The sequence below is a fragment of the Callithrix jacchus genome, chromosome 6 (genome assembly GCF_049354715.1).
Source record: "Callithrix jacchus isolate 240 chromosome 6, calJac240_pri, whole genome shotgun sequence".
NCBI classification, from domain to species: domain Eukaryota; kingdom Metazoa; phylum Chordata; class Mammalia; order Primates; family Cebidae; genus Callithrix; species Callithrix jacchus.
The window spans coordinates 141,366,900-141,393,938 of NC_133507.1; the positions used below are offsets into that span (position 1 = coordinate 141,366,900).

General features: G+C 54.5%; 1 protein-coding gene across 13 annotated transcripts; it reads left to right on the top strand.

The window, feature by feature from the left end:
• The first annotated feature begins 1,160 nt into the window (after positions 1–1,160).
• SLC4A3 (solute carrier family 4 member 3) lies at positions 1,161–15,516 on the top strand. 13 transcript variants are annotated; one of them, XM_035305874.3, is made up of 23 exons: positions 1,161–1,276; positions 1,431–1,574; positions 1,935–2,347; positions 2,675–2,952; positions 3,116–3,231; positions 3,685–3,884; positions 5,501–5,649; positions 5,794–5,974; positions 6,401–6,536; positions 6,796–6,979; positions 7,400–7,499; positions 7,967–8,151; positions 8,824–9,049; positions 9,229–9,447; positions 9,857–10,005; positions 10,179–10,373; positions 11,029–11,259; positions 11,621–11,710; positions 12,262–12,428; positions 13,040–13,293; positions 13,670–13,839; positions 14,024–14,197; positions 15,205–15,516. In XM_035305874.3, the coding sequence occupies exons 3-23, from the start codon at positions 2,239–2,241 to the stop codon at positions 15,280–15,282; spliced, it is 3,591 nt and encodes a 1,196-aa protein (XP_035161765.1). In that variant the 5' UTR covers positions 1,161–1,276; positions 1,431–1,574; positions 1,935–2,238; the 3' UTR covers positions 15,283–15,516. The 13 variants fall into 13 exon arrangements, with proteins under 13 accessions (XP_035161765.1, XP_035161766.1, XP_035161763.1 ...); XM_035305875.3 differs by having other exon boundaries at positions 1,935–2,296; XM_035305872.3 differs by having other exon boundaries at positions 1,935–2,100.
• Positions 15,517–27,039: the final 11,523 nt, after the last annotated feature.

Here is a 27,039-nt window from a genome sequence, read left to right on the forward strand (position 1 = left end):
GTTTTGGGGCATACTTCACATGCTCTGCCTGGGCACAGCTGATTCCCACCCTGGGAATTCCCCCCTGTGAGACTTAGAAGGACAGCACATCTCTTTCAGTTACAAATTTTGTCTGTGGCTTGGAGAGTCACCTTCAATACACAGATAATGATGCCCAGACCTGTTGGCAGCCTGCCTCCCAGCTGTGACCATGGCAGGTAACCAGCCTCCCTGAGTTTCCGCTGTCCTCTACCGACTGAATGGGAATCCTAACAGCTACTTTTATGCCAGAGACGAGGCAGCTACCTGGCAGAGGGCTGTGAGCACACAACAAAATGTGGGTGGCCAACAGATTCCTAGCTCCCTTCCCCTTGGAAGGCTGTGCACACAGAAAATCTTCCCTTGGGTTGAGCTGGGATCTAGATGAGGCCAAGGGTCAGACAGGGTAAAGTGCCAAGGTCACAGGGCTGTTATAGCCATGGCACTGTGTATAAGTCCAGTTTGACTGATCTCAGGATTGGGTCCTATTGGGGTCCAGCGGCTCCTTCCAAAGACTTTTGCCCTTGGAAAATGAGATGTGACTTCAGGGATGGGGGAGGAGGCAGAGGAAATGTGAAAATGGAGTCACAGAATCTTAGAGTTGGATAGAACTTTGGAACAGCCCTATTGCAGCTGGGGACGCTGAGGCCGGAGGAGGGGAAATAGTGTCAAGGTCATACTTGGTTGGGTGGTGCCCGGTGACAGAGGCCAGGGCTTTGAGGGGCATAGGCTGTACTGGAGCTGAAAGGGGAGATGGTGGGTGCTTCCAATGGGTCCGTGAGCTCCGTTCCCAAGACTGGAGGGGCTTGTGTCTGCCGAGGGGGTGGTTCCCAGGGCTCTGGAGGGAAAGGGAGAAGAGGCTAAATAAGCAGGTGGGGGAGTGAATCTGGGTATTGTGGGAATTTCGGGCCGCGCCCCCGCCCCCAGCCATGCGTGGGGCGCCTGGAGAAGTGGCGCGCGGGCAGGTGGGGTGCTACGGGGCTCGCGCGTGGGGGCCGCGCCGGCCGGGGCGGGGTGAGTCACGGCCCGCCCGCTCCCATTGTGCGGCCCGGCGGCGGCGGCGGCGGCGGCGGAGGTGCGGTGCCGAGCGCGAGGAGGTGGAGCCGCGGGCTGCGGGCTCCGGCGCCTGCGTCTGCCCGGCCAGCCCGGCTCTGCGCCGCGAGAGGCCGGACGGGAGCCGCGGCTGCGCTCCCGAGCGAGCGCGGGGGACATGGGGCGCGGCGGCCCGCCTGGGCCTCGCAGGCTCCGGAGCCCCGAGGTACCGCGGGGCGGGGCGCGCCGGGCAGGGCGGGGGCCCCGGGCTGTCCCGGGCGTGGCTGGGCCTCGGCTGGGCGCTTGGGCCGGGTGCGGGGATCCGGCTCCCGGGTGGGGGACGCCAGCGCGAGGATCCTGACCCCTCCCTCCTTCCCCAGGGCTCCCCGCTAGGCCCCCTCAGTGGTCCCTCCTTCTCACCCGGGGCTCAGGTTCCTTAGTGAGCGAGAGCGTCCCCAGCCACCTCCCCAGCCATGGCCAACGGAGTGATCCCGCCGCCCGGGGGCGCCTCCCCCCTACCCCAGGTGACCGGCGCGTGCGGGGGCGGGGGAGAGATGGGGGAGGAGAGGGGAGGAACCTTAGGGTGGGCAGAGGTGCCCTCTGGCCGAACCCAGGAACCCCCAGATCCATGATTGAGCTGGGCTGGGGTTATGGAGAAAGAGGGGGCTTTTGGTGTTTTCCAAATCCGTAGCCTTCTCTCTCCTCAAGCTTTGGGAGCCCGGAGAGGGTGGTTTGTGAGACGCTGACACAGGCCTGGGCTCAAGGGGAGGGGGGCCCGATGGTGCGGGAGCCTGCTGAGCTCCCCCAGCTAGGGCTTGGAGTCGGCGTGGGTGTGGGGCCTTCATGGGTTAGGGGTCCTTAGCAGAGGCTGTCTGGGCCTGCAGGTCCGGGTGCCCTTGGAGGAGCCCCCTCTAAGTCCAGACGTGGAGGAGGAGGACGATGACTTGGGCAAGACCTTGGCTGTGAGCAGGTTTGGGGACCTCATCAGCAAGCCCCCAGCCTGGGACCCCGAGAAGCCCAGCCGCAGCTACAGCGAGCGGGACTTTGAGTGTGGGTAGCCTGGGGACCCCTAGTACGGCCGCCCTCGCCACCATCACCATCATCACCACCATCACTGCGCTCACCTCTGGCTTGGTCACCCAGTGCCATCCTGTGCCGGACACTGTGCTGGACTCTGTGCGGGGCCACATGCCGTGTTCGGTCATCCTGCCTCCCCCACCCATCGCCTGTCCGCCTGCCACGGGAGGTGGGCCCCAGACTAGGGGAGCTCTAGGAGCCAGGCCTGGGCCCTTCCACGGTGACCTTCCACTTCCCCTTCGGGCCCAGTCACTCCCTCCTTGTCTCCCCTTGGCTCCTTTCACTCCGAGTTTTCCCCTCCTTGCTGTATCATCTCCCCCTACCCAGTCCCCTTCATGACCTTCCCTTTCCATCTGTCCCCTCCTCCCACTCCACCGGACCTCATCAGTGACAGGCACGTGGACACAGGTGTTGGGGGGTCATGGTGCTGGAGGAAGGACTAGGGTACCCTTGTTTGCAGCCTTGAGCTGGAAGGTGTGTGTCCCTTGGGTGGGGAGGGCCCCCCTTTCTGCTGTGGGGGTCTCAACCGGATCTCCTGCACCCCCAGTTCACCGGCACACATCCCACCACACCCACCACCCGCTCTCAGCGCGCCTGCCTCCACCCCACAAGCTGCGGCGGCTGCCCCCCACCTCTGCCCGGCACAACAGGAGAAAGAGGAAGAAGGAGAAGACCTCTGCTCCCCCCTCGGAGGAGACCCCTCCCATCCAGGAGGAGGGGGGAGCTGGAGTGGATGAGGAGGAAGAGGAAGAGGAGGAAGAGGAAGGAGAATCTGAGGCAGAACCTGGAGAGCCCCCACCCTCAGGGTCCCCACCGAAGGCAAAGGTAGGTGCTTCCCTTGGAGGGGTGGCAGGTCATGGGTCAGGGAGGGGTGCAGGGAGGAGGGGAGGAGCACATGATGGGAGCCTGTGTGAGACTGGAGGCTGGATGGGGTTGGGGCTGCATGGTAGGTTGGGGCAGGGCCCCAGGGCACATTCTGTGTCTGCAGTTCTCCATTGGAAGTGATGAGGATGACAGTCCAGGCCTCCCCGGGAGGGCTGCTATCACCAAGCCCCTGCCCTCGGTGGGCCCACACATTGACAGGAGCCCCCAGCACTCTGGCAGGTACTGGCCACAGCCCCCACTCAGCAGGGCCCTGCCCAGAGCTGCAGGGTCCAGAACCCTGGCAGTCACCTTCCTGATCCAGAGAAGTGTCCTCAACTCTGTCCCAGAGAGAAGGGGAGCAGGGTGGTAGGAGGGGGGTGGGAATCTCTTCTCTGTCCTCATGATTTACGGGGAGGAGAGAACAAGTAGGGAGAAAAATGGAGATGAGCAGAGTGAAGAGGTTAGGAGTTGCTCGGGAGAGAGTGACAGAGTGGAGAGGGTGAGGAGAAGGGTGGAGGAAGTGGGGAGCCTCGGGATGGGAAGAGAGGGCCTGAGTCAGCGTTCTTTTCTGCCCAGGAGGGGCCTGGGTCTTGTGCTCAGGGTCCACTCCAGGCCCTGCTCTGAGCTGGGGGACAGTGATGGAACCACCGACCTGGCCCTGTCAAGTTCAAGGCTACTGTGTTGCCTCCCCAGCTCCCCCAGCCCCCGGGCCAGGGCCTCCCGACTCGCTGGGGAGAAGAGCCGGCCCTGGAGCCCATCGGCCAGTTATGATCTTCGGGAGCGACTGTGCCCAGGCAGTGCCCTGGGCAACCCAGGTGGTCCAGAGCAGCAGGTGCCCACAGATGAGGCGGAGGCCCAGATGCTGGGTTCTGCAGACCTGGATGATATGAAGAGTGAGTGAGACCTCGTGGCAGCCCCCACTGTTCACTTCGACTGACTCTCAGCCTGCGAGTGACCTTGGACTGGCTGTGAGCTGTCCCCCACTCAGGGTTGAGTCCTCTCTGAATCCCTGTCTGCTGGGATGTGGCCAGTGATGGGGAGCTCACTACCTCACCCAGCCACCCTCTCTGATTGCCAGAGCTGAGATTTCCTTTCCTGACACTTCAAGCCTCAGTCCTGATTCTGTCCTCTGAGTCACCCCTAGAAAATGGCAGCTCTCTTTTCCACAGCCTTGTATTCCTCCCCAAGGCCCATCTTCTCAGGGTGAACCCTTTGTCTCCTAGCTCTTTGATCGCCTCCAAACCAGACCCTGAGTCTGTGCCACTGCTCCGGACCCCTGCCTCTCCCTGTCAGGACCCCTCACTCCCATCCCACCACCCTTGGCTGGGCCTGGCTGTGATCTCGGCACATTCCTTCCATCTTATCAGTGCCCTGGTTTCTGTGCCACCTGTCATCACCCATGGGGCTCTGTGCCCAGGCCAGGGGCATCACTGATCCCTCCTCCTCCTCGGAGCCACAGTATGTGGGCGGGGTAGGGGGGAAGGGTAGGGCTTTGAGCTCAATACGTCATGGAAAGTTGCCAGGGCCTGAGGACAGGGACAGGAACAATCCGATGGCAGCCGTAGCAGCGGGATGGGGGGTGGGGGAGGGCGTGTTTACAGACCCAGGGTCGGGGCTGGACACTTCAGGGAGCAGGCTTGTGGATGTGCGGAGTTGGGGTCGAGAGGCTGTGCCACCTTTGGCTCTGGTTGGACAGAGACTACCTTGTCCAGGCTCCCACCTTCTAGGAGAGACGAGGGGTTTGGTAGGGAGCGGAGGCCAAGGTCTTGGCCACGGGGAGAATGACAAGCCCACTGGAGGAGGACCCTGAGCCCCATGGGGCACTAAGCCCTGGGTCTGGGGACACCGGAGGCCAGGGCCCTGGGAGGGATCCAATACCCAGCCCTCGAGACTCACTGGCTTCAGAAGACTTAGAGATGTTTGTGCTGGACTTTGAGGATGGTGGCCTGTGGGAGTCCATCAGGAGCCAGCTGGGCCCCTTGGCAGGACCACTAACTTGTGAGTAAGGGGGCTGCTGGCCTTTCCCTGACTGCTGCTGGCCTGGGCGGGGCAGGTGGGAAGAAGGGAGCGAAGCCCTGCCTGAGTCCGATGGGCCGTGTACCTTCAGAGAGGGGATGAGGGCTCACGGAAAGTGTTGGGGGCTCAGTGCCTGGGGACTCTGGCTCAATGCCAGTCATGGGACCACAGACAGAGAGCGAGGTACAGCCGCCACAGCAGGGGCTGGAGGGTCTGGCTGGGGCTGTGGATGATCTGAGTCTGCCTTTGGGTTGCACCTTGGCTGGTGGTCCTGGGTGACCATGGACAGACCAAGTTGTCTGTCCTTCCTGCTTTCTGAACTTCAGTCTTCTTATCAGTGAAATGGCCACATGGGATTATGTGGCTCCTGTTGGCATGGCTCCTTGATGACTATAGAGCTCACCAAGTAGATGGGTTGGGTAGAAGGAGCTGGGCCGTGACCCCGAGGCCCCCAGCTGCCCCTATGGGACCCCCAAGCCCATCTTCTCTGCAGGTCACCGACTGGAGGACAATCCTGGTGTGCGGCGACACTTAGTGAAGAAGCCGTCCCGGACACAGGGTGGGAGGGGCAGCCCCAGTGGCCTGGCCCCCATCCTTCGCAGGAAGAAGAAGAAGAAGAAGCTGGACCGGAGACCTCATGAGGTCAGAATGCTGAGTGGGTGGGCCTGTGGCTTCCTCATGCCCCTCAGCCCCAGAGCCCTCCTCTCTTTACCTTCCTGCCTTGCCCCATTGCCGTGTTCCCCACACCTGGCGGCCCCCGGGACTCACCCTTGCCATGCCCCCCAGGTGTTCGTGGAGCTGAACGAGTTGATGCTGGACCGCAGCCAGGAGCCCCACTGGCGGGAGACAGCCCGCTGGATCAAGTTTGAGGAGGACGTGGAGGAGGAGACGGAGCGCTGGGGGAAGCCCCATGTTGCCTCGCTCTCCTTCCGCAGCCTGCTGGAGCTCAGGAGGACCATCGCCCATGGTAGGGACCCCCAGGCCTGGCCTGGGGCTGCAAGCCCTCTTCATGGCTGCAGAGTTCAATCTGTGCAAGGCTGCTCAGCTCCCAGGGATGCTCCCTGGAGTCCTGGGCCCAGGCAAGATCCAGCTGCCACCTGGGACCTTGAGGTCCAGTTGTCTGGGCAGCCCGTGAGCCCTGAGGGGCAGTGCATGCAGTCAGTCAACACACGGCTTCCCCTTCCTTTATGAGGAGGGGCCGTGCCCTCGTTCCTGTGCTGTCTTCACAGCCCCTCTCTGGCTGGCTTGTGGCAATATGGAGCTGTGTATCCACGTGGGTACACTGGACACTTTGCTCTTATAGCACATTAGCCTGCTCTTGGGGGTCAGGCAGAGTGGGGGGAGATTTTTTTTGTCTGATGGGATTGTGCCATCTCCCTGGACTGTCCCCTAGGAGCTGCTCTCCTGGACCTGGAGCAAACCACCCTGCCGGGCATTGCGCACCTCGTGGTGGAGACCATGATTGTGTCTGACCAGATCCGACCAGAGGACAGGGCCAGCGTCCTGCGTACCCTGCTGCTGAAACACAGGTGCCGGGGTGGGCACCTGGGAGGGGCCTGGCTGGCTCAGCTGCCCTTCCAGGAGCACAGCCTCTTTCGAGTGGCTCTCAGCCTCTACTTGAATAAGTGACAGAGCTCATTTCTATCTTTTGACACTTCTAATCTTTAGAAAGTTTCTTCTTACACTGAGGCGGAGGGACGGAGGCCCTGATCCTCCTCTGCTCACCTCGTGACCTCAGTCTGCCATGAGCCTCTCCTCTCCTAACCTGCCTCACCCTGCCCCTTCCAGCCATCCCAACGATGACAAGGACAGTGGCTTCTTTCCCCGAAACCCATCGAGCTCCAGCATGAACTCGGTCCTGGGGAATCATCACCCAACTCCCAGCCATGGCCCTGATGGGGCGGTGCCTACCATGGCTGATGACCTGGGGGAGCCAGCCCCGCTCTGGCCACATGACCCTGATGCCAAGGAGGTCAGTGCCCTTGCTCTGGCTTGGGCCCGGGCTGAGAGGGTGTCCAGTTTCCATCGAGGTCATCAATGACTTCACTGAGCGGGTTGGGAAGGTTGGATTGCTGGCACCATGCTGGGTGCTGGGGATCCTAGAGGAGACCCGCAGGAGGGGTCCCTGCCCTGAGACACTGGAGGTTTGAATGTGATAATGTGGCAGACCCACAGAAGCTGTTGCAACAAGAGAAGGCTGAGGTGGTAGTGGGGGGCATTGAGTCAGGGTCCACACCCCAGAAGGTGGCTCCCAGTGTGGGGCCACAGTGCCGTACCTGCCCACTCTGGGAGGGAGAAGCAGGTCTCAGACCCAGGACTGGAGCCAGGGCTGGGAGGGCCTGCCACGGCCTCCGGTCTGGGTCCCAGCCCTATTCCAGTTCTGCGTCCTCAGAAGCCCCTCCACATGCCTGGGGGAGATAGTCACCGGGGGAAAAGCCTGAAGCTGCTGGAGAAGATCCCTGAAGATGCTGAGGCCACCGTTGTGCTTGTGGGTGAGGAGGGCTGGGTGCTGGGGGTAGGGTCTGCAGCGTATGTGTGCCTCTCCTGGGGGCCTGTTTTTCTGAGTTCTGGCCTGGAGACTGCCTCCTCCATCTCCCTCCAGCTTCCACCTGGCCCCTGCTCTTCCTCACGGCTGGTCTTAGCCCACCCCTTTCTTTCCTAGTCCCCTGCCTGCTTCCTGTCCAGTTTTCTGTTATCTTGGACTCTTGCAAGTCCATATAGCACCACTGAGAATTAGAAACAAGAGCAGCCCTTCTTTAATTCCCGGCGTTTCCATCTGCTGGTGAATTGTCATCAGTGTACATATAGACACATAAGTGAATAGCGCCCCTTTAGACCGGGGTTTCTTTGTGCAGTATACAACCTGCTCAACTGTACATGATAGTCCTAGATATCCACTCCAGGGCCTGCCTTGACTGCTGCCCTTTGCCCAGCGCCCTGTGCTTTCCTCTTCCCCTAGGTTGTGTGCCTTTCTTGGAGCAGCCGGCGGCAGCCTTCGTGCGGCTGAATGAGGCTGTGCTTCTAGAGTCTGTGCTTGAGGTCCCTGTCCCAGTCCGCTTCCTCTTCGTGATGCTGGGGCCCAGCCACACCAGCACCGACTATCACGAGCTTGGGCGCTCCATTGCCACTCTTATGTCTGACAAGGTTGGGCACAGGCCAGCTCTCTAGGCCTCTTCTCCTAGGCCCTGCTTGCCCCCGTCCCTCTGTCCCTCTCATTGTCCACAGTGGTGCCTATAGAGGCAAGGGTGCTAGAGGGCCCTGGGTGGAAGCTGTGCCCTGGAATGTGGTGGGGGAACTGTTGGCCCAGGGGGAAGTGAGATCCCTGAGCTGTGGCTACGGGAGGGGGTGGTGACATAAGGGGAAAAGCCCAGACTCCAGAGCTTTGGATGTGACATGAGACTTGAACAGAAGGGCTGGATGCGCTCGTCTTTGCTGTGGCTTCTCCTGGGATTGGATAGGAGGGTCCTTTAGCCAGGGGGTTCACAATATTATCAGCCTGTAAGGTGTGGCCGATCCAATTGGAATGGCTCTGGAAGCCCCTGCTCTGCCAGGTGCCACCGTTATAGCTGCTACATGTGGAAGGCTGGTGTCTCCTGGGGGAATGAGGGCACCTGGGACTTCAGGGCAGTGGCTTGCTGGCCTGCAGGGTTGGGTGTCAGTGTTCCAATAGCCGACGCTGTTGGACTGGCCCAGTATCTGTGGCTGAATGTCCCCCGTGTCCATAGCTCAGTGACACAACATCCCTCCCGCCCATGTCTCACTCCTGGAGGTTCCCTTGGCTGTCCCTGAGAGTCCTGGCCCTCTCATTGCCCCCAGCTGTTTCATGAGGCTGCCTACCAGGCGGACGACCGGCAGGACCTCCTGAGCGCCATCAGTGAGTTCCTGGACGGCAGCATCGTGATCCCCCCATCCGAGGTGGAGGGCCGAGACCTGCTGCGCTCCGTGGCTGCCTTCCAGCGAGAACTGCTTAGGAAGCGGCGGGAGCGTGAACAGACCAAAGTCGAAATGACCACACGGGGCGGCTACACGGCCCCTGGGAAAGGTCAGACCCTTGGGGGCTGAGTGTCCCTGACACACACTCCCTCATCCCAGGGCCCTAAGGCTGTGACCCCAGCCCTGTCCTCCTGACTTTTGGAGTCCTTTGCATCCCTGATCTCAACAGCTTGGGGCCTCCAAGCCAGAGGGAGTGCAAGAGGCCCCAGCAGCCCCTTGTTCCCCTAGAACTGTCTTTGGAGTTGGGGGGCCCCGAGGCGACCCCTGAAGATGACCCCTTGCTGCGGACGGGCTCGATATTTGGGGGGCTCGTGCGGGATGTGAGGCGCCGGTACCCGCACTACCCCAGTGACCTGCGAGACGCCCTGCACTCCCAGTGTGTGGCCGCCGTGCTTTTCATCTACTTTGCAGCCCTCAGCCCTGCCATCACCTTCGGAGGGCTGCTAGGTAAGGGGCAGGGGCTTGGGGAATTGAGGGGCTCCTGCAGTCCCTCTTGGTCCCGGTGTCATTTGTAGGTTTCTGGGTCTGGGTGTGATCATGTTAGGGGCCCATAGTTAGATGTGCTAGCAAAGGTGTAAGCACCTTAGAGACATGCTGGGTCAGGGAACCCCAGGGATCACCTTTGGGGGCTACAAAGCGAGAGTGTGTGAAAGGTGTAAGGGGCGGGAGTCCTGTGATCACCACTGGGGGCTAGTGGGGAGGGTCTGGGAGCAATGGGGTATGGAAGGGCCCTGTCTGTCACTCTAAGGGGCTGCTCTGCTTTTGTTGGGAGCCCCAGTTTAGGACAAGCTAGACAAGGAAGGGGGCAGATAGACAGAGCCAGGCTAGGGCCATCCTGCTGGTGTTACCTCCGCAGGAGAGAAGACCGAGGGGCTGATGGGCGTGTCCGAGCTGATTGTGTCCACCGCTGTGCTCGGCGTCCTCTTCTCTCTGCTGGGGGCTCAGCCACTGCTTGTGGTTGGCTTCTCTGGGCCGCTGCTCGTGTTTGAGGAAGCCTTCTTCAAGGTGAGGGGGAGCCTTGCTCGCTGCATGCATCCTGCCCCACACTCTTCCTTACCTAGGAGATGGGTCCCTGCATTCTCCCTCCTCTTCCTTGGAGTTCACCCGCTGCTCATTCCAGGGGCACTGACGCCCAGAGCAGGACACCTGTGGGTAACCACCACTCCCAACCCCCCCAGTTCTGCCGAGCCCAGGACCTGGAGTACCTCACTGGCCGGGTGTGGGTTGGTCTCTGGCTGGTGGTCTTCGTCCTTGTGCTGGTGGCCGCCGAAGGCAGCTTTCTGGTCCGTTACATCTCGCCTTTCACCCAGGAGATCTTCGCCTTCCTCATCTCACTCATTTTCATCTATGAGACCTTCTACAAGCTGTACAAGGTGGAGGTCCAGAGAGGTCTTGGGGGTGGCAGAGATGGGGGTGGACATTGCCCTGGGGAGGACAGCATGGGAGGGGGAGGTATGGAGAACTGGGGGACAAGGAGAGGGACCGTGTTGGTAGTGAGGGGTTCTAGGGACACCCTAGGCTAGGTCTGAGCTGAAAGGGAGGGAGTCAGACCCGGAGGGTAGATGCCAGGGCATAGCTCCAGGCACGTGGTTGGAGGCTTAGTAATAAGGACTCACCTGCAGATATGTGATGGGGAGGGTGCTGCCAGTGCTAAGGGGCTGGGTGTCCCTGGGTCACCTTTTGTAGAGGAGTGTGTGTTTGTGTGGTGTGTGAGTATGGTGTGGTGTGTGTGTCTGCATGTGTCTTATGTTGTGTGTGTGGTGTGTGGTATGTGCATATGTGTGTGTGCATGCTGTATGTGTGTTGTATGTGGTGTGTTGTTTTTTGTGTGTTGTATGTTGTATATGTGTGTTGTATGTGTTGTGTGTGTTTCGTGCGTATGTGTGTATATGTGTGTGTGGTGCAGCTGGATGTCTGTACGTTACTGCTGTTGAGGGGGTCACCCTCTCTCTCTCAGGTGTGCTGATGACGATGAAATCAGGTCACCTGCCAGGTAAGTGACAAGGCATCCTTGTTATCCACACACAGGTATTCACAGAGCACCCACTGCTACCATTCTACCCCCCTGAAGGGGCCCTGGAGGGGTCCCTGGAGGCTGGTCTGGAGCCAAATGGCAGTGCCCTGCCCCCCACCGAGGGCCCCCGTGGCCCGAGGAACCAGCCCAATACGGCACTGCTGTCACTCATCCTCATGCTCGGGACCTTCTTCATCGCCTTCTTCCTGCGAAAGTTCAGGAACAGCCGCTTCCTGGGGGGCAAGGTGCGAGGCTGCTGGGTGTGGAGCCCCCAAGAGTCCCCCAGTTCCCGCTGTCACTGCCAGGCTCAGCTCCCCAGAGAGTTTGCACTCCTTCCCCAGTCAGCCCTTGGACCAGAACCCAGCCTGGGCAGCCCCTCGCCCCATCAGAAGCCTCTTCTCTGGGTGTCTTCTTGCCCTTTGCTCAGAGAAGTCTAATCAAGACAACAACCTCCCAGGCTGTGCTGGCACCTGTGGGGTTGAGAGGCAGGTGGGGGGCCTTCTGGCTCCAGCTTGGACCCAGGCAAGGCCAGGGATGGCAAGTCCCATGTTAGTCTGCTGACCTTGCCTCCACCTTCTGCCCCTTCCCCAACCGGCCCCTCTCCAGGCTCGCCGCATCATCGGGGACTTTGGCATCCCCATCTCCATCCTGGTGATGGTCCTGGTGGATTACTCCATCACAGATACCTACACGCAGGTGAGGGAGCCTGAGCCTGTGGCAGCTGCTCTTACCCCAAGGCTAGGAGAGGGAGCCTCCTTGGGTCCTGGGGTCGGGATTGGGCCTGAATCCAGCTCTCCTAGTGGAGTAGCTACCCTGGGTGCTGGGGCTGGGGCTTCCGGCTTCTGGCCTTCCCGCCTTCCTGAGTGAAGAATCCAGCAGAAGCAGGTGTGGGGCTGGGAGCAGAATGACAGGTACCCCACACAGGTCCCAGGAAGCTCTGGGGCTCAGGGAGGAGGCGCTCCATTTCCCTGCCCTCTACTGGATCCTTGGAAGGACAGTGACTATTAGAGGATGCAAAGCTAATTTCCCACTAACCTGTTCACACCCCAACTCCCCGAAGTCCTGGTATTGGAGATGCAGGTTGGTGGTAGCAACTGCTTCATGGGCTTCCTAGCATGGGGAGGCTGTGTTCCTGAACCCTGTTTTCCTGCCACGCAGAAGCTGACAGTGCCCACAGGGCTCTCTGCTTCATGGGCTTCCTAGCATGGGGAGGCTGTGTCCCTGAACCCTGTTTTCCTGCCATGCAGAAGCTGACAGTGCCCACAGGGCTCTCAGTGACCTCTCCCGATAAGCGCTCATGGTTCATCCCACCCCTGGGCAGTGCCCGTCCTTTCCCGCCCTGGATGATGGTGGCAGCCGCTGTCCCTGCCCTCCTTGTCCTCATCCTGATCTTCATGGAGACACAGATCACGGCGTAAGAGGGCTGGGAGGAGGAGGTGGGAGGGACGAGGCCAGGATCTTGCCTCTTTGGCTTGGTTTCAGGGTTATATCAGAGACATCATTGTCAGTATCGGGGGGCTGGGTGGGTAGGAACTGGTGGTAAGCCTTGAGGAAGAGAGTGTGTGTCGAGGAGCTGGCAGGGGTGAGGAGGAGGTGGGGGAGGAGCAGAGAGCAGTGGCATCCGGGGCAGGGGCATGGCCTCCCTGTGATGGTTTGACATGACATCTGCCTGTCGCCACCACTGTTTGCAGGGTGGCACTTGACAGTCTTCAGAACACTCTAGCAGTCTAAGCTTGCACCCAGGGATGCTCTCATATATCTAATTTTGGTTAAACCACAGTAACGTGGTAAGATCTGGCATCTGGCTTTTGTGGTGTTTTAAATATTCACAGTATGAGAATTTGGCTCACATTTGCTTCAATGTGAGAACTTCAATTTGGGAACTTGAAAGAGGAAGTTGGCAGTCCTGGGAGAACTGTTGTTTGCACGTCCTCTCCCCACCCTCTGGTCTCTGTGTGCCTGCCTGTTTCTGTCCCCTGCTCCTGTGGGGCCAGCCACACCCAACTCCCCCCACCCTCTCTGTAGGCTCATCGTCAGCCAGAAGGCGAGGAGGCTGCTTAAGGGCTCCGGTTTCCACCTGGACCTGCTCCTCATTGGCTCCCTGGGGGGGCTCTGTGGGCTGTTTGGGTTGCCGTGGCTCACGGCGGCCACAGTCCGCTCCGTCACCCATGTCAATGCACTGACAGTGATGCGCACTGCCATCGCGCCTGGTGACAAGCCCCAGATCCAGGAGGTGCGGGAACAGCGGGTCACTGGTGTGCTCATCGCCAGCCTTGTGGGTGAGAGCCCACCTCCACCCTGCACACCCCCCTCCTGGGGCCCCATGGTCTTATATCTTCTCTATCCCAGGATTGACCCTGAATCTCCCAGTGTGTCATGTGTTGCCCTCGATCTGACCCTCAAACCTGCTTCCCAACACTCCCCCAGCCCCTTCCTCCCCGAGCCCTTTCCTGGTTCTGTCCTGCCCGCTCTTCTCTTGTTCAAGGTGCTGAGGCCAAACTGATTGGTCTAGTGGGTCCATGTCACCCACCCACCAGGCCTGTCCATCCCCAGGGGGCTGTCTGAGGGTCAGGAGGGTCTGTGTCACCTCCTCCAGGCCTGTCCATCCTCCCAGGGGCTATCCGAGGGTCAGCAGGTCTGTGTCACCTCCTCCAGGCTTGTCCATTGTCATGGGGGCTGTGCTGCGTCGGATCCCGTTGGCTGTGCTCTTTGGGATCTTCCTGTACATGGGGGTCACATCCCTGTCTGGCATCCAGCTGTCCCAGCGTCTGTTGCTCATTCTCATGCCGGCAAAGCACCATCCGGAGCAGCCCTATGTGACCAAGGTAGGGCCAGGAAGCATGGGGTGGGGCAGTGGGGTGACAGGAAGGGGATCCAGAGGGGCCTGGGGGCATCAATGGATGGGATGAATATGAAGGAGAAGTTGGGACCTGGGAACCAAGTTCCGCATGATGTGGGTGGGAGCAGGCCGGGGTGCTGTGCGCTGAGGCCCACTGGCTGCTCCCCCAGGTGAAGACATGGCGGATGCACCTGTTCACCTGTATCCAGCTGGGCTGCATCGCGCTGCTCTGGGTGGTCAAGTCCACGGCGGCCTCACTTGCCTTTCCCTTCCTGCTGCTGCTCACGGTGCCTCTGAGGCATTGCCTTCTGCCCCGGCTCTTCCAGGACAGGGAGCTGCAGGCGGTAAGTGGGTGGCCTGGGGTGGCAGTATTAGGGCAAATGGGCACTGGGTGGCAATCTCTGTTTGGCCTCCCACTAGTTGTGGGTGTTAGTTGTGTAACTTCTGTTGCAAATTATCTCACCTTCCGAAATCTTATTTTCACCTGTATGATAGGGGTAATCATAGATCCTACCTTGTAGGACTGTTGCGAGGGTCAAGTGCTAGTCCAGATAAAGGGCTGAGGATGGTGGTTTTATACAGGAGCAGGCACAGAGCTGTGCAGGTGGTACCTGACCAAAAACACACAGCTGAGGCCACAGGGCTGATGTCCTGTGTCCACCCTGAGCCCTGTTTTTGTCTAGAGGAAAAGACTTTTTTTTTTTTTTTTTGCGACGGAGTCTCGCTCTGTCACCCAGGCTGGAGTGCAGTGGCACAATCTCAGTTCACTGCAACCTCCATCTCCCTGGTTCAAGCAATTGCCCTGCCTCAGGAGGGAAATCCTCCTGAGTAGCTAGGATTACAGGCACATGCCACCATGCCCGGCTAATTTTTTTGTGTTTTTAATAGAGACGAGGTTTCATCATGTTGGCCAGACTGGTCCTGAACTCATGACCTCAGGCAATCCTCCCACCATGGCCTCCCAAATTGCTGGGATTACAGGAGTGAGCCATTGTGCCTGGCCATAAAAAAATCCTCTTGCCAAAAAAAAAAAAAAGAAAAATCCTTTTGCAATGTATCCTACTCAGACATGGTGTACAAAGGTACCACAGCTACTAGAAGTGACCTCAGGAAAGAGATTCATAATAATAATAATAATAATAATTATCAACAGGAGGGGCCAGGTGTCTGGTCTGGGAGGTGACCTGAAGGCTTTGGCCAAGGGCATGCTGCCACCTGGGGTCATGGTACTTGCAGACAGGCCCAGGAAACGTTGGGGAGCAGGGAGGGCTGCAGGTTGGAGGAGGAGGTGTAGAATGGGAGGGGATGAGGATGCTTCCCTGCCTTCCCCAACCTTCTGTTCCCTCTGCAGCTGGACTCAGAAGATGCTGAACCAAACTTTGATGAGGACGGCCAGGATGAGTACAATGAGCTGCACATGCCAGTGTGACCCTTGAAGACAGTGCCCCTCAGAGACCCCAAGACCTTAGGGATGAACACCTGGGCCCCAGGCAGGGCCCAGCCTGGGCCAGGGGGCTCCTCAGGACCCAGAGATGTGCCTGGAACCACAGAGTGGCCCCCGTGACTTCTGCCTGGGGCGTTGATACGCCTCACCTTTCACAGACCAGACCGGCACAGGCTTTGAGCTCATTATAACCACACTCCTTGTCTCGTGTCTGCCTCACTTTGTTGGTTCCATTTTGGTTTCTCAGGACATACTTATCCATTTGGAATTGGAGAATTCTATTTTCAGGGTCATCAAAACCAGGGAGAGGTTTGAGCCAAGGACAGATTCTCCTTGGGAGAACAAGAGAGAATCAAGACCACAGAAGGCCAGAGCTGGGCCTTATCAACACCTCCCAGGCCTCTCAAGTGCAGCTGAGGAGCGGGCGGTGGCAGGGGGCACTCAAGGTCTGCTCAAGGTCACATGACTGTGAATCCAGCCCCTGCTTAGCAAGGGGGGAGAACTGGGGAGGGAAGGGGAGGGGAGGAAGTTGCTTCAGTGTAGCCACTGGGGAAATCAGAGCATCTCCAGGGGCTGTGTGGCCACAGAGGGAATGGAAAATGTCTCTCTTTTTTCTTTTTGAGACAGAGTCTCACTCTGTTGCCAGGCTGGAGTGCTGGAGTGCAGTGGTGTGATCTTGGCTTACTGCAATCTCTGCCTCTCGGGTTCAAGCGATTCTCTTGCCTCAGCCTCCCAAGTAGCTGGGACTTACAGGCATGAGCCACCACACCCTGCTAATTTTTTTTGTATTTTTAGTGGAGGCGGGGTTTCACCATGTTGGCCAGGCTGGTCTCAAACTCCTGACCTCAAGTGATCCACCTGCCTTGGCCTCCCAAGGCAGATGCTGGGATTAAAGGCCAGAGCCACCGTGCCAGGCCTCTCTTCTTGATGTCTGGCCTTCGGTGGAGCAGAGATAGCAGCCCAATCCTCTAGACGCCAGGGTGGTGCTGGATTTGGGGTCCCTGGACCATTTTAGATTCTGCTGGCTTAGAGAGGCAGTTCTGGGATTCCTGAGGCCACTCCTTGTGCAACAGTCTCCGTTTTGCCAGAAATAACCTGGGAGACTTGAGGGGAGCGGGAGCCCATTGCGTCATAGTTGCTAGGCAACCCCCAGAGTGAAGGAGCACATTGTCCCCCGTTGCCCTCCGGTGGCCGCTCTCGCATGCTGCAGGCTCTGTCCCGACAGAGGAATAGCAGTACTGCCACCTGGTGGATCCGCGGTGCTCAAAGAGCCCATTCAAGCGCATCCAGTTCCTCCGAGGGAGACCAGCCAGGCCAGGCAGGTTCCGTGTTCCACAGCCCTGGGCAGCTCAGAGAATCCAGGGCCAGGGATCCCTCAGCCTCGCGTTATCAGTTTCCTCCCGAGCTGGTGCTTCTCCTTTCTTCTCTTTTTCCCATTTTGCTCCCCAATGTGCTGAACCCCTACAACTCCAGTGGGGAAGGCACCAAGAGGCAGAAGAGGAGACGGAGACCAGCAAATGAGACATGGGATTTTATTTGGACTTACATGCAGGGGAGAGAGTCCAGTCATAGTGAGTGGGGCAGGAGAAACCACAACCGATTGCAAAAAGCAGTTTCTATAGTATTTCCGCTTAGCGCCTTCCCTTAATAACCTCCGCCTGGGGATCTTCATTCAACCCAGACTTGGGTTTTGATACCCTGTACGCCCGTGTTTCACTGTCCGGGGCTCAGATGTTTCTCATAGACAACGAATATCCAGGTCGGCCACTCCCAGATTCCCTAGTTTGGAACACACATTCAGGTGTGTCTGCCACGCAGGACCATTCTCAGGCTGTGCTTAAGTGCCTGCGCTCAGGTGCGGTTACCATACACTCCCAGGTGTTCAGGCCAACCGCTGGTGCCCCAAAGCTGGTCAGGAGAGAAGGGACAGGCCACCGCGAGGCTGTTTGTTGTGTTCCTGAGGAAGAGGAGCCCTCCAGCTGCCCTGGATTGTCGTCCGGGTGTAAGAGTTTATTCCAGTCCACCCTGCCTCCCTAGGTCTCGGGTGCCGTGGTGGCTTCTAACTACATCTAGCCTCTCCCCTGGTGTATGTGAGGACAAGATTCCTTTTCCTTTAGATTGGCCAAGGCTGGGTGGAATTTCAAAAGAACTGTGCCAAGGAACAAAGTCAAGGTCAAACGCAAAACCTAGAAGGGACATTCCAAACACAGATGGCGGGGGCCACTCAGCCAAGTTTGGTTGCGAGGCTTTGCACGTGAGAACCCTGGTTCCTTCCCAGAGCCCTGCTCCTCCTTGGGGGCCTGGATGCGGGAAGGCGCCCCTGTTTGATCTCCGGGATTCCTAGACCCCACAGGAAGAAACCTGCACTTTTTCCAGCTCCTGCAAGAAAACGGCGACGTGGGCTCAGCAAGCTGGATTCCTCATTGGACACAGATGGTGTCAGTCATCTCTGCTTGGCAAATAGCTGTGAACTGTGGGTGTTCCTCCACTGCAAAATGAAAAGAGGGGCGGGGCCTTCTGACACAGGGAATGTGTCCTGGTCCCGGCTGGTGGGTCAGGGTGGCCTCCAGCAGAACTAGGTCTTGAGGCCTCAGAGCAATAGGTGACATAGCTTCAGTGAGAGAGCCTGACAGCCTTACTCATTTAAACACCACGCCATCTATGCCAAAGGAGGGCAGCTGTTTAGGAAGGGCAGGAGGGAGGCCAGAGTCAGCTAACATTCTGAGCTCACCCAGCTCACTCAGGGGGAATATGGAGGGTTGAGAAGACCCAGAAAGCTGCAGCAACCCAAACGGCTGCCAAGCGATGGAGACCCACGGGGATAGGAGAGGAAAGAGAGACCCAGCTTGGGTGTATGACACAGGGGATGACAAGACATATGGGAAACCATAGAAAGGCAACCGGGCCTGGCCCAGGGCCTGGCTGGTTAGAAAGCATGTCATCTGGGGACATTCACAGTTTGTCCTGAAGCCCTCCGTAGCCCCTGTGTTTCCTCTTTCTCTTCACCAGGTCTCTGACCTTCTTTCTTGGAGGGGCCCTCAACTGGGGCCCTCTTCAAGGTACAGAGGAGAGTCAGTGGAGGGGAGCCCCTGATGGTCCAGCTCTGGGGGGGGATGGACAGGACAGTTACTAAACGGGGGACAAAGGCCATTGTATTTTTGGACATCCGGCCTCTCTGCCATCTGCTGTGGACTGGAAGCAGCTTTGGGAGCGTGCACGTGCATGGGCCCTTCAGTAAGTTCATCTGGCCTGTCGCCATTTCCCCCACCCCTTGCTGCTTTCTGAGTGGGGTTATGGCCACATCTTGGGCAGCTGCTGGAAGCTTTCATTATCCCCGGACAAGTTCAAGCCCACTTCAGGCCCTGAGGAGTGCTAGCTCGTTCTTTTACTTTGGGCAAAGAGGGTGGCTGTCACTTTCTTGTTCATGCTGAGGATTCAGCTCACTCAAGATATCTGATGCCCTTGTGACAGTGTCTGGCTGTCAGAGCTCATAGACCATCTGCTGGGATTGCCCTGGGCCCCTCCTTTAGGGCACAGAACGTGGCAATAATGTGTCCTGTTTGGCAGCCTGTATGACATTTCTTCTTCTATCTTATCAGGTGACTCAAATAATGATCATGCCTGTGGACACTTGGAGCTCTCACAGGGAATTCTGAGCAGCAAGGGGAAGGTGACACTGCACTCAAGGGCACCTGCGCCAAGTGCTGCCCGTGCAGCTGGTGATTAAGCCATTGCCGAAAACAACAATAAAACAGATTCTGGGCAAGCGGGGAATGGTGGATTCGATCCATTGTGGCAGAAAAAGAAATGCAAAGTGAGGAATGTGGTTTCCAGACAAATAAATTATATAATTGTGATTCACCATTTGTGCAAAGAGCAGACTAGTGTTTGCAGGATTTATGTTCTGGAAGAAAGATTTAATATTTGAGCCTGCTGCTGAGATTAGTTTTAATTTTGTTGGAACTCTTTCTTCTTATTGAACAATGCTTTATTAAGTGCTGACTAAGCTGACAGCCACTGGAATGTTCTCTGGATGGTGGATGAGTCACAGTTGGATTTGGGAGATGGGGAGGAGGAGCAGGGAGCTCTTTAATGCCTGTAATTCCAGGGGCAGGGCTCAGGACCAAGGGAGAGAAGGGACAATGAGGAGTTGGGGCACAGCCAGAGATGGGGAAGGGACTGGGAGCAAGAGCTCAGAGCTGGTGGGAAGGCGAGGACAAGGGGAGCATGGAGGAGGGTGCAAAACCAGACTTTCATTTTAGAGTCCCTAAGCATACCCTGCTATGCCTCCTCTCTCACTGCATCTCACCATCGCATGTTCTTGTCTGTCTCCCTCTAAGCTGTGAGATGGACAGAGACCTGGCCTGAGTCTCTTTTGTACTCCTAATGCCTCCCACAGTGCCTGGCCACAGGGGTGCATGGAGGGCAAGGGGGTGAGCAGGTGGCAGAGAAAGAAGGACCAAGAGGTCGCAGACTCCACCACATTTAGATCCAGTGGGATGTGCATCCTCATCTGTGATAACCGGTTATCATAAGAGGGAACATAGTGGTCCTTGCACTCTAGGGCCACCGGGGAGCTCATGCAGCTTTTCCGGGCTTGGGAGAGAGAAGGTGGGTGGGGGAAGCTTAGGGAGGACACACTCTTAGGAAGTGGTGTCTCTTCCAGGGACATCCAGCCTAGACTGTAAGGCCTGGAGCAGCTGGTCAGGATATCAGGCTCTTGAGATAGGTAGAATTTTCCCACGAATGTGGTCCACACAGCAAACACCATTTTGAATTTAATTTTATTATTTTTAATAGGTTTTTGGGGAACAGCTGTTTGGTTACATGGATAACTTCTTTAGTGGTGATTTCTGAGCTTTTGGTGTACCCATCACCTGAGTAGTATGCACTGTACCCAGTGAACAAACAATATTTTAAAATAACCAAGTTGTGTCAACAAATATGAAGCAGCAAGTCCTACAAACTACTGAAAAGAGCCCAGAGCTGGGGAACATTTCTCTGAGATCAGAGGAGTGCCCAGGCAGTGTTTCCCCAGTGGGGAGGGATATCAGTAGTGGTATGTGCAATGATGTTAGATGTAGTTTGGATAGTTTAGCTGTCACAGTTATGTATTTTCATGTGTTTTAGAAAAAAATACAATGGGGACTTGAGCCCATAATTTTGCAGACAGTATTGTGTAGGATATGTCTAAATATATATCTTTTTTTTTTTAATGAGACGGAGTTTCGCTCTTGTTACCCAGGCTGAAGTGCAATGGCGCGATCTCTGCTCACCACAACCTCCGCTTCCTGGGTTCAGGCAATTCTCCTGCCTCAGCCTCCTGAGTAGCTGGGATTACAGGCACACGCCACCATGCCCAGCTAATTTTTTGTATTTTTTGAGCCACTGTGCCGGCCCTAAATATGTATCTTAAAAATAGTGCGTTGATTTAAAGAAAAAGTACTAAGTTAGGCTGGATGTGATTGCTCACCCCTGTAATCCCAGCACTTTGGGAGGCCAAGGTGGGTGGATCACAAGGTCAAGAGAGAGAGAGATCATCCTGGCCAACATGGTGAAACCCTGTCTTCACTAAAAATACAAAAATTAGCTGGGCGTGGTGGCATGTGCCTGTAATCCCAGCTACTCAGGAGGCTGACGCAGGAGTATGGCTTGAACTTGGGAGATGGAGGTTGCAGTGAGCTGAGATTGCAGCACTGCACTTCAGCATGGTTCAGAGCGAGACTCCACTAAAAAAAAAAAAAAAAAGAAAAAAGAAAAGAAAGAGTACCAAGTTTATAACTGTACAGTTAGTAGGCATATGATGTGGTTTGGATCTGTGTTCCTGCCCATATCTCATGTTGAATTGCAATCCCCAGTGTTGGAGGTGGGGCCTGGTGAGAGGTGATTGGATGATGGGGGCAGATTCCTCCTTGGTGCTATTGTAATAGTGAGTGAGGTCTCATGAGATCTGATCATTCAAGTGTGCTACACCTCCCCTCTCTCTCTCTCTTGCTCCTTCTCTGGCCATGTAAGACATGTCTGCCTCTCCTTCACCTTCTGCAATGATTGTAAGTTTCCTGAGGCCTCCCCAGAAGCAGAGCCACTATGTTTCCTGTACAGCCTGCAGAACGGTGAGCCAATTAAACCTCTTTTCTTTATAAATTACCCAGCTCCAGGTTTTTTTCTCTCTCTCTCTTTTTTTTTCACTGCATCTAGGCTGGAGTGCAGTGGTGCAGTCTTGGCTCACTGCAACCTCCACCTCCTGGATTCAAGCAATTCTTGTGTCTCAGGCTCCTGAGTAGCTGGGATTACAGGTACGTGCCACCATGCCCGGCTAATTATTGTATTTTTAGTAGAGATGGGGTTTCGCCATGTTGGCCAGGCTGGTTTTGAACTCCTGACCTCAGGTGATCCATCCACCTTGGCCTCTCAAAGTGGCAGGATTACAGGTGTGAGCCACTGCGCCTGGCTCGAGCTTCAGCTTTATAGCAGTGTAAGAATTGACTAATACAGCATATACAGGAAGAAATTGTGACAGGGAAAGGGCTACAAGTTAGAAATTATGGCTTCAAGCCGGAGCATCATACCTCTGGCTAAGCAATGGAATCACTGGAGTGTTTCAAAAAATATCAGTGTCTGAGCCTCATCTCTATAGGTTCACAATGGTATTAATTAATTTTTATTTTTTGTATAGATAGGGTTTTGCTATATTGTCCAGGCTGGTCTTGAACTGAGCTCAACTGCTTCTCCAGCCTCAGTCTCCCAAAGTCCATGGATTGCAGGTGTGAGCCAGTATGCCAGGCACACACTGGTATTTTATTAAACATTCCCCTCCCCTTGCCTTCCCCTCAAAATCTCAGAGATTCTAATATGGAGTCAGGTTTGAGAATCATCGTCCTAAACCAATATATTCTTTCCTATGGTTGATTTCCACCACAATTTTCACTGTGGTTGAACGTTATTTCTTTTTATTGCTTCTCTTTGGCGTGGAAATGCAAACATTTACTTAATATGCATATTTATTTCATAAAGTAAGCTTGAGGGCAATACCCATGCCTATTTGTATTCTGTTTATCAAGCAACTGAAAGGGATGTAAATGCATGGACTCAGGAACCTGTTGAGTTGGTGGGGGCCTGTTGGGTTGGTGGGGGGCGAGGCGGGGGAGAGCATCAGGACAAATAGCTAATGCATGTGGAGCTTAAAACATAGGTGATGGGTTGAAAGGTGCAGCAAATCACCATGACACACATATACCTATGTAACAAACCTGCACGTTCTGCACATGTATCCGGAAACTTAAAGTTAAAAAATAAAGAAAGAGGGCCAGGCGCGGTGGCTCAAGCCTGTAATCCCAGCACTTTGGGAGGCCGAGGCGGGTGGATCACGAGGTCAAGAGATGGAGACCATCCTGGTCAACATGGTGAAACCCCGTCTCTACTAAAAATACAAAAAATTAGCTGGGCACGGTGGTCCATGCCTGTAATCCCGGCTACTTGGGAGGCTGAGGCAGGAGAATTGCCTGAACCCAGGAGGCGGAGGTTGCGGTGAGCCGAGATCGCGCCATTGCACTCCAGCCTGGGTAACAAGAGCGAAACTCCATTTCAAAAAAATAAAAAAATAAAAATAAATAAAAAAAAATAAAGAAAGAAAGGGCTGCACGTGGCACATTCTAATGTTTAGGCTGCTTGTTTGGGGCTGTGATCTGTGAGCCCCTCTCTTGCTCCTCTGACTTTGTTGTTGTTGATGGCATTGCAGTTGGATGGCCAGAACACTGGGATTGGCAGTCGGGAGTCCTCAGTTTTGGCCCCACCTCGGGCACTAGCTGGACTTAAACTTAAGTTGCCTCATCCTTGTGAGACATTAGGAATTTGGCTCCAGCACCTCCTTCATAGACCTTGTTCTTTCAATTGACTCAACACTGCAGTGCTTGCTCAAGAAGCAGGGGGTTCAGGCGGGGGGGAAGCACTGTCTGTAGTGCTACAGGAACCCCCAAATAATCTCTCAGCAGAGTTACTAGGCTTAGGAATTGTCTCCTTTAGTCTTGCCAGGTCAAAAGGTGTGTAGATCCTAGGGAGTCCATTTTTGCATTTCTAGGGGAATCAGGAACTCAGAGACACAATGTGTGGGATGGGTAGGAAAAGGCGGTGGGGCTGAGCAATGACTTGGAGAATGATTTCAGGATCTCAGAAAAGCTGTGAGGGATCACCAGAATTAGGTGACGTTTCAACATCTGTAGGAGGTGTGTGGTCCTATCACATAAGAAGCACATGAAAAGGATGCAGGATTCTGTAGAGGTAAGATGGACAAATACATAGTTATAAGCCTTAAGGTTCACATAAATAACAGCTATAGAACCTGGATAGGGAGTTATGGACTCCACTCTGGCTTGACTGTTAGTAACTGATCACTTGTAATCAAGAGACTAGTCTACTAAGCCTCCTCCATCTTTAAGTTAAAAAGTTAAAAACCAGGGCTGGATGCAGTGGCTTACACCTCTAATCCCAGCACTTTGGGAGGCTGAGGTGGGTGGATCACCTGAGGTCAGGAGTTCGAGACCAGTCTGGTCAAGCTGGTGAAACCCTGTCTCCACTAAAAATACAAAGATTAGCTGGGTGTTGTGGCAAGTGCCACTCAGCTACTTGGAAGGCTGAGGCAGGAGAATCACTTGAACCTGGCCGGTGGAGGTTGCAGTGAGCTAAGACTGCACCATTGCACTTCAGCCTGGGTGACAGAGCGAGACTCCTTCTCAAAAAAAAGAAAGAAAGAAAGAAAGAAACAAACAAACAAACAAACAAACAAACTTTGGAAATAGGGCTTGACAGGTTCATAGAGTCAGCAGCTCGGATGTAATCAGCATCCCACCCGGAACCTCTGGTTGATTAGCAAACTCAGGTGGCTGAGAAGAGAAAACCTCTCCTGTGGGTTGACATTTTCATAGCCCTAGGAAAATTTAAAATTAAGCACACAAACATTTAACAGAATCAAAACTATAGTTTTCATAGTTTCAAGTTAAAGAATTTGTGCATATATAATATTTATGTGAGCATAATTTTAGAGAATTTGGCCTATTGGAATACTAGACTACCTTCAATATTTCATTTTAATGTATGTACTTGAGTAATTGATTGGAATTTGTGATAAGTTGAAATATTTCCAAGTTTACATATAGTCTGGACATTAGGAGAATTTAAGGTTCACTGTATCTTGTATGCTGAATTTATTAGATCTGTAAGAATTACTTTTGTACTTGGGAAGGTTTGTCAGTCAGATGAAGTACTTAAAAAGGAATTGCATTTCTTAAATTTATTAAATGCCATTTAAAATGTTAAAGAGGTTTAATTAACTAAGCGTGTAAATGGGGCTAAGCATTAATCAAAACCCTCTCAAAGTGATTGTTAATATTTGCTAGACTTATAAATAGGATAATAAGATTCTTAAGGTGATTTTAAAAGCGTAAGGAAGAGCTATAAATTTCTAAATCTAGAAATTTAATAAATCAAATACTAATTTTCAAAACCCAAGTAAATTTCAGAGTGGTCTTTTCAGTGTGCAAAAGCCACCCTCAAGGACATAAAATACCTTCCTAACCAGTGAGTCTTCAGCAGTGCCGGGGGAGGGAGCGGAAATGGAAAAGGGAAAATAAGATTTTAGTGTCATTGGATTGTCTTGTCCCCAAGGTCAGGCTAGATGGTGTATTCTGCTCCATGCCAAATTGCTCATCTCACAGGAGACTATAATTAAACACACGCTAACAGTGTGGGGGATCAGAATTGCTGAGGAGGGCGTTTGGCGACTAAGAAGGTAGGTTAAGTCGTGATGGCTTTGGGCTCTCAGCAGTCCCTCTCAGTAAGCCCTTCTAAGTTATATTCCACTGTTTTGTTTGCTGTTAGTTACTCACCAGATAATTTCCCCTGAGCAAGAATAAGAACATTCTATGGTAGAGGCTGAGGTTTTTGTTTCCCAGGGGGTTTGCTGCTGAGAGCCAGTGGGAATGTGTATCAGTCCAAATTCTCTCTCTCTCTCTTTTTTTTTTTTTTTGAGATGGAGTCTTGCCCTGTCACCCAGGCTGGAATGCAATGGCGTGATCTTGGCTCACTGTAACCTCGGCCTCCCAGGTTCAAGGGATTCTCCTGCCTCAGCCTCCTGAGTAGCTGGGATTACAGGCATCCGCCACCATGCCTGGCTAATTTTTGTATCTTTAGTAGAGACGGGTTTCACCATGTCGACCAAGCTGGTCTTGAACTCCTGACCTCGTGATCTGCCTGCCTCAGCCTCCCGAAGTGCTGGGATTGCAGGCGTGAGCCACCACACTTGGCCCCCAAATTCTTATTACAGCCAGTAGAAGCCAGCTTCAGCTGATTTAAGCAGAAAGAGGGTTGTTGAAAAGCCACTCACAGAATCACTGGGGAGGTAGGAGACTCCAACTCAGAAGCAGTGTTGGTCAGAACCATGGTCACAGACATGCCACAGAAAAACATCTGGTGGTAATGCTGCTGTTGCTGTGGAACATGAGATCCCACAGTTGAGCCCCTGGTGGGGGATGTCACCCCTGAAATGGCTACCAGGAAGATTCTGCACATCCTGCTTCTCTGCATTCATCCCAACACCTGCATCCATCACAAGGTCTCAGGTGGATGTGCCTGACTGGCTCATGTCATGTGCCTGTGTCCAAGTTGCTGGAAGGCTGAGAAGGAGGCTTGTGACATTTCAGCTTTTGTGGTAGGAGGCAGCTCTGGCTCTGACAGTAGTGATGTGTTGGAGCTAGTTTACAAGGGCTGCTTGTAAAAATTTCAGGGACTTGTGAACTGGCTGTTAAACACAGTCATTGTTAAAAAGTAAATTATAATAGATATACTCTCTCTATTCCTCTTGCAACGTCTAAAAGAAATATAAGACTGTTAATGGAGGCAAGAAAAAGGCAGATGAGCTAGGTACCTTGGGACCCAGGAATAATACATTAGTGAGTTCTGAGCTGAAGAAGCTGGCAATGCAGAAATGCCAATAGGTGTAGGCAAAAAAGCCCCAACCAAAGTCTGCTCTCTCTAGCCAAAGGAGTAGGAAAGAGGAAACATAGCAGGACAGAAAACTTTCAGACACTAATAGCCAAACACAGCAGAAAATACTGTGACCTCCTCACCCCATCCCAACTCAGGCCAACAAAGGCTAAATTGGAAGCCTATATTTCCAACCTTGAGAAACCATCAAGGCACCTCAATACCCATGATGGAGTGATGTCATAGGAGACCAAGTAGAACCTGGACTTCCAGCCCCACCTAGCAATAACAAGGTACTCTTCATCCTTTCCACTGGATGGTGTCAGAGGATGCCTAGTGGGGAGTCAGAACCTTTGTAATCATTCAGCAGTAAGAGACAGAGGGGGACACTATATCATGATAGAAGAGTCAATTTATCAAAAGACTCAATTTTTCAAGAAGACATAGCAATCCAAAATGTACATGTACGAAACAACAGAGCTGCAAAATAGGAGAAGCAAAAACCGATTGAATTGATAAGAGAAACAGACAAATCACAATTATGACTGGAGACTTCAACACCCCTCTCTCAACAATTGCTAGAATAATTGAAGCTAAAGTTAGCAGGGATATAGAGGAACTCAATAACAATATCAACTGAGAGGATTTAATTGACATTTACAGAACACGAAGGCTAAACCATCAGAATACACATTCTTTTTACATGGTCATGGAGCATATACCAAGGTAGACCCTATTCTGGGCTATAAAACAAATTGCAACAAA

Bases quoted from the DNA above. Each gene is read 5' to 3' on its own strand.
- SLC4A3 (XM_035305872.3), top strand. From the start codon at position 1,524: ATGGCCAACGGAGTGATCCCGCCGCCCGGGGGCGCCTCCCCCCTACCC. The intron at 10,006-10,178 runs GTGAGGGGGAGC...CAACCCCCCCAG, and splicing joins TTGAGGAAGCCTTCTTCAAG to TTCTGCCGAGCCCAGGACCT. The intron at 14,198-15,204 runs GTAAGTGGGTGG...TTCCCTCTGCAG, and splicing joins AGGACAGGGAGCTGCAGGCG to CTGGACTCAGAAGATGCTGA.